At 44.9% G+C, this 6829-nt stretch overlaps 1 protein-coding gene across 1 annotated transcript; it reads right to left on the bottom strand.

Annotated features, from left to right (window-relative positions):
- Positions 1 to 4070: 4070 nt before the first annotated feature.
- On the bottom strand, positions 4071 to 6573 carry LOC145429517 (uncharacterized). Its single transcript, XM_080303135.1, has 4 exons — positions 6418 to 6573; positions 6163 to 6318; positions 5617 to 5706; positions 4071 to 5221 (listed from the first exon to the last, which is right to left on the bottom strand). Exons 1-4 carry the CDS (start codon positions 6517 to 6519, stop codon positions 4934 to 4936), a joined length of 636 nt encoding a protein of 211 aa, XP_080159261.1. The 5' UTR covers positions 6520 to 6573; the 3' UTR covers positions 4071 to 4933.
- Positions 6574 to 6829: the final 256 nt, after the last annotated feature.

Here is a 6829-nt window from a genome sequence, read left to right as displayed (position 1 = left end):
TGTGGATCTACACAACTGAATTCAACCAGATGTCAGCATATGTTTCAGGATTTGTCCGGGCTGATTTCCATCCTCTGCACTAACAGTAGACTTTTTATACTGTCTTTATATTAGACACTCTAAAGTTGTAACTCAGTGAATGAAACGTAGTATCATCAGCTTAAGTTCAAATTCATTTATGATATAATTTATGTAATTTAACTCTGACCAGCCAATGTGCAGCAGTCACACCGTTCTTTACCTTAATTCCATCACACTACAGCAAACTAACCTGTTTATCCTGGATAAATCTGCAGAATGTTTCCATGCAGTCTGTGAATAACACAGTTAGTCTACCTCAGTTTGTTTTGCAGCAGGTTTCCAAATATTAAAAAACATAATGTCACATGTACAGACATAATATCTGATTTAAAAATATGAGGGGAAAAAAACAGTGAAATTGATTAACCTGGTTTCAATGAGGCTGTGATCTGTACATGTTGTAGAACCACATCGAAACAAGCTGGGGCTCGATTAACTCTCACCAAACTATCTGCATTTTGGTGTCAATTGATTTAAGACTTATATCACTGGCTGCGTGCAGCGGGGCTAGGGGAGGGTCTGTGCTGACGGACGCGGGTTACTGACCTGGCAACCTGGCTGCCCCTGGGTGGGTCCGGGATGGGCGTGAGGTTCTGGGGGGCTCCGTCTCTGGGCTGGGGCCCGGGCCGGGCCTCGGGGGCTCGGGTCCTGGTTGGTGTGTTGCCGGGGTTGTGGGCGGGTGGGTGCATGGGGGCCCGGCCCTGGAGCAGGGTGCCGCCGGTGCATTGAGCCGCCTGGGGGGCTCTTCAACTGGTGGGGGGGATGGTCACATCTTGCAGGAGCTTTCTTCTCTCAGGAACTCTCTGCAGGAGGGGGAGATACAGGAGAGGTGGAGGAAGATCTCAGCCTGGGCGTTTACCGTCTTATGTAGTCTGGAAGATGTGTGGTTGGTGGGGTGGGTGCAGTTTTCTCTGTGGTGGGGTTGGGTGGACTGTCCAGGGCTCTGTGGAGCCGGGGGGCGCTACTGCACTGGGCCCCGGTCTGATGGGCCTGGGCCCCCCTTCCCTGGCGGGTCGCGGAGGGTGGGAGTGCCTACTGGGGTCAGCGGGGGAGCTGGCCCCAGGGAGGGGTTACCTGCCCCTCCCTTCCTTCCCTCCCCATCTCCAGCTGCCTCCCTCTTCCCGCTCCTCCACAACCACCCACACATGCAGGGCCTTGGAGTGGGGGTATGTCACCAGGGTGCAGAGGAGGCTACCCCCCCCCCCCCCCCCTGTCCCCTTCTGGCTGCCTCTGCCTCAATTTTATCCCACAACTTAGACATTCACATTACTCACACTCTCATTACACATACATATAGGATCTTGGGGGTGGGCACGATACACGGAGTCCAAATCACCATCAGGGTGTATACCTCACCCCTGACGTCGTTGCCCACCTCTCAATTTTAAATACACTTAGTCATTGAGGGTTAGCAGGAGGGACTATGCGCTTACCTGCTGCTCCTTGGCAGGTAGCTCCATGCCCTCCTGGGTTTTAATTGCACCTTAGAACACATATGCATCAACACTACAATGAGCGGGTGGAGGGAGGTTTGGAGTCTTCTCCCACCCCCATTCTCTGCGGCCTGCTGGAGCGGGAGGGCTAGTAGGAGGAGTTGGCCGTCCGACTGCGGTCTGGGGTGTGGGGCCTCCCTGCTGCTGCGGAGTCGGGGTGGTCTGCCTCTCCCCACCGCAGGGAAAAGGGTAACACCACCTGGGTCTGGGTGCAATTCCCCCCTCCAGGGGCAAGGGTACCTAGACCCGGTTTGTAGAGTACGCTTGGGGAGTGTGATTGTGTGTACAGCGTCTCTTTATGTCTGTCTCTACGTTGGTTGAGTGTGGAGTGAGTGCATATGAGAGCATGAGGGTGGGAATGGATGTTTGTGTCTGTGTGTGCCTGTATGTCTGTGTCTATATGTCAGGTTGGGTATCAGACGCCACCTCTCTGGGGACACCTCAGGCCCTCCAAGGTTTGGAGGCCTATCTCCACCCACCACCACTTCCCCTGCCGGTGGCGGACTCCCTCAGGTGTCGGTGTGTTGGTGGTTCTTTGTGTCTGGGGGTGGGCGTCCGGGTACACACCGGCTCACTCCTTGGCGGCCGCTTGTCGGGGCCTGGGGCCTGGGGCTCGCTCGGGCCCCTTTGGAGGTGGGGTGCCCCCGGCCTCTCGGCCTAGGGCTCGGTCACTCAGGCGCAGCTGGGGGCCGGCGGAGCTCACGGGCGCGTCACTGCAACTCCCCCTGACTTCTGCTCCGCGGCTGCTGGGCGAGCCCTCATCTGGGACTCTCCTCAGCTCTTACTGGGACAGTGGCGCGGCTGCCCCTCTGTTGGTCTTCCATGGTCTCTTGTGTTCTGGGGGCCTCTGGATGTCTGGAGTTTTGATCTCCTCCATACCCGCTTCACACCCTGGAGGACGGGGCTGTGGCCCCCCCACACTCCCTAGCAGATCATTACATGGAGAAACCTTTGGAATGCAAGCATGCTGATCCACACAGGTATGCACACATGGGTATTCACAGACGCGGACTAAAGCTTTCTTGGCTGCTGCCTCAAAGCACACTGTGCGCTGTCTATCTTGCGTGCTGCACAATATCGTTTATTACTTAGTAAATACTGATATCTATGACTAGCTAGTTTATTGTGATGGTGCTTTGTTTTCTCTATTATTATGTTGCTCTTTGTTGTTTGCTGTCTCCTCTGTTTGTTTTTGTTTGTTTGTTTGTTTGTTTGTTTGTTTTTCTCCATACAGGTGACCCAGGAGTTTTTTTTTTTTTTTTTTGTCTCTCTTCCCCCCCCTTCTCACCGTCTCTTCTCCCCTTTGGTTTTCTTTCTTTCTCTCCCCCTCTCTCTCTCATTCATTCCCCCTGTCCTATTTATTAAAGAAAAAAAAAAAAAAAAAAAATGACAAAGGATGAACTGAAGCTCTGCCATCACGTAATGTCGCATACTGCTGTTTCTGATGTCATTTAAAAAAAAAAAAAAAAAAAAAAGACTTATATCACTTTTGGACTCAGGAAACAACTCAAGATGTCCTGGTATTCTGAGAATTTAAAAACATACTGTCAACTTGCAGGTCCTGACCTCAGCTTACTCACCTGTCAGACGGACCCCAAGTATCTCCTGACAGATCCCAGGCTTGAATTTTGGTCACATTCAGTAGCCCCCTCCTGGCTTGTATAGGACAGCAGTTGGAAGCCAGGTTATCGGGGTGCTGACAAAATTTCTCTTTGTATGAGGAACCTATGATGTTATCAGATCAGTACTTCTCTATGGCTGTCTTTACCCCCTCCTTTTTTGCCTCAGTTGGCATCAGCTCATACAGTGCCAGAAGGGAGTACGAAACTGTATCTGGGAAATCCTTCAAGCTGTTCAGCCAATTTCTGAAGCCCACAGAGTCATCAACATTGAGGGCAAAATCCCCTGACCAATCATTGCCTCCTATCACTTCAGTGTGGTGTTGATGGAGACCAGCGCGGTACATAGTGGTGGAATCCTGGTTTTGTAGGACCTTCATGCAAGATTGTCGGAGACTGGATGATATCTCCTTCCCCAAGCTGAGAGAAAATCCATGTGATATACAGGAGTGAACCTGGAAGAGAGAAAGGGGAAACAGTGTATATTCAATAGCTACACACTAAATGGCACACTCTAAAAAAAGATCTGCTGGCTTAACTTAAAAAAATTAAGGTAACAATTTGCATGGATCTTTTTAAGTTACTTCAGCTTAGCCACTATAGCGTAAATGCCACAAGAGTTCTCTAGTTAGGCAAACTCTGTTCCTTACGTACAAACAACATGATTTGCTTTGTCCTCTACAAGCTTAATTAAGTTGAACCAACTTAATTTTAATTGTTTAAAAATTACTCCATTTAGTTATTAAAACTTATTTTTTTACTTTTATTCTACTCAGAAATATCCATGCAAATTGTTACCTTAATTTTTTTGAGTACTAATAACTTACAATAACTTATAACTTACAATTATACAATAAATTACACATTGAAATTCCAGTTTTATGATCAAACTGTTTATTAGAACACCAGTCCACCATTCCAGACTCATTGACATTTCAATAGCAGACAAAATTGTTGCCTCCATAAAATAAATGACATAAAACACCCCTGTAAATCTGTCTCAAAAAGACTGAACATTTTGACAGTCATGCTCTGATTCAAGTTTGTTTGTGTTAAAGTGATAGTTTAGGTTTTTTTTAAGTATGAAGTACATTGTGAGTATATTACACACAGTAGACAGCAGTCAGCACATTCCTGCCACCGACACGCACGATAGGCTCAGTTTGTTTGTGTGACTTTGGTAAATCTGAACTAACCCGAACTAACACCAAAGTCACCAAATAACACAATTACACTTACTGATCAAAGCAGCAGGAGACCAGCAACTCCTGTGTGCTGTCAGGTAAAATTGCTGTTTTTGTCCATGGACGCTGGTGGGCCAGAGCGATTGAAACAACAAGCAGTAGAACTTCTCTTTCCCCACAGAAAAGGCTGTCTGATAGCAAAATAAAGCAGTAAACATATTCTTGATATAATGTACATTTAAAACTGACATCAGTTTTATTAGGATGGAGGCTCATCTTGCGTGCCGGTGGTCCCGTCTGCTTCTCCGTAGGTGGAGCTTACTGACTGCCATCTACTGTGTGTAATACACTCACTATACATATGTACCTCATACAGCCTCACTTCAAAAGACCCGAGCTATCCTTTTAATGTGCATTATTTTGAACTAGGTGTACTTAATGCTCAACGCTCAACTTTACACCTACTGCCTACTGTACAGTATGTAACACAACACATTGCAAACAACAGTGGAACATTTCCCGTTTAATTTGAGGATAGCCTCACTCTTCACATTTTTTAGTACAACAGTTTACTTTTTAGTGACATTACCTTAGGACTGGCTTTCAGATCATCCAGCTCGAGGAATATCTTTTGAAACACTTCAAAAGTGTTTTTCAGTTCTTTTGGGTAGCTGAGGTTGAGTGCATATATCAGCCCCATTAGCAAGGCACAGGCTCTGGGTACATCCAGGTCTGCTAGGACTTCTGTTCCTTCAAGTATGATCCGTGCGCTGGCTGGATCAGACGTTGTGGCACCTCTGGTTACAATCTTCATCACTTCATTGGTAATATCCCCGCCACCATCCTGGTAGGTCAGAATCAATATAAATGTTTTAAGTAATCATACTTATACATGAGAGTAACACAAAATAGGGCTGCAACTAACAATTTTCTCGATTATCTGATTAGTTGTTTGGTCCAGAAAATGTCAGAAAATGGTGAAAAATGTCAATGTTTCTCAGAGCCCAATATGATGACCTCAAATGTCAAACATATTCAGTTTGCTGTCATAGAGGAGTAAAGAAACCCCAAACCATTCACATTTATGAAGCTGAAACCAGAGAATTTGGACTTCTTTTTCTAAAATAATTACTCAAACCGATCAATCAATTATCAAAATAGTTGCCGATTAATTTAGAAATCAATTAATAATAGATTAGATCGTATCTCTAATACAAAGTATAGTCATGTCTGATTTACCTGCTCTTTGAAGAGATCCTCCTCCTTTTCCCTGAGATACACCACTAAGCCACGGATAGCGACCTCTCGCCTTCTCTCCACAGAATCGTCCTGTGAATAAGAAAAAGAATGTCGAACTGCTCTTCGAGGAGGATGGGTTTTTGATAATTACATCCAAAAAAAAAAAAAAAAAAAAAAAAAGGATTGACTTTATATGGCCTGAACTGTACCAATTATAGATTTCCAGTGATAATCAAAGTAATGAATTGATCATTTCAAAGAGCCATTTCTCTGAAATGATCAATTCATGAACTTGAAAAATCCAGGTAACAAATAGAAAAACTGGAAAATCTTGCAAATTACTCTGCCAATCATGATCCACATCACCTATAATTTGTTTTATTATTAAGTATTTATAGTTTTAATTGATATTTGTGCCTCAAGCTCTAAACAATAATTTGACATAGTTGAGTTGTAAACAGCTACCTTTTAAGACTCAATATCACCTATTGGAAAAAAAAAGTGGATTATCCTATTTGAAATAAACTACATTTCATTCATTCATACCTCTAGCAGCATGTTCTGGATGCGCCGAATGCGCATTTTTGCAGCCCCTCCTCTTGAGGACAGCAAGGACATTATTTTCTGAGAGTACTGGTCCAGCTTTGCCATGAATGTTGTCTCCAGGTTAACAGTGGTGATCCTTCTGAATTCTTGGTTTATCTGTATAAAAAAAAGGCACAAATAGGCACAACATGTTAATGTATACAATTTACTTTAAAAGAATACATACTGCAAATTATCTTATGGAAAAATATTTACCTGAACTGCATCAAAAAGAGCAGGCCATCTTTCTTTCAGGTCATTGATTTTTGGTGCTTGATTGACAACTTCCTGCCTGCGAATGGAGAATGTCTTCGCCATTTTGTCACTGATGATCTGACAGTTGTCCCTCTTCCTCACTTCACTGAGGAGCTCCACTCTTCCATATTCCAAACTTTCTTCCGTTTCTCCTTGTGGGTGAGGAGGTAAATAGTTCACTTCTGACTTTTTTGGCTTTTTGACATTCTTTGCAGGTGCTTTCTCATGTAGTCGCTTCTTTCTGAGAGAGTTCACATCAAGTTCAGGGCATCCGAGCCCTCTCAACTTGGTTCTATAGTTGCCCATTTTATATTTTAGTCTCTGTTGCCATCCATAGCATCCATTATATGACCCTGGTTCTTTAAGGCAAGGA

Source organism: Astatotilapia calliptera, chromosome 6 (assembly GCF_964374335.1).
Source record: "Astatotilapia calliptera chromosome 6, fAstCal68.1, whole genome shotgun sequence".
NCBI classification, from domain to species: Eukaryota; Metazoa; Chordata; class Actinopteri; order Cichliformes; family Cichlidae; genus Astatotilapia; species Astatotilapia calliptera.
The sequence above is the reverse complement of the archived record's forward strand: the minus strand, read 5'-3'. Positions and strand labels throughout refer to the sequence as shown.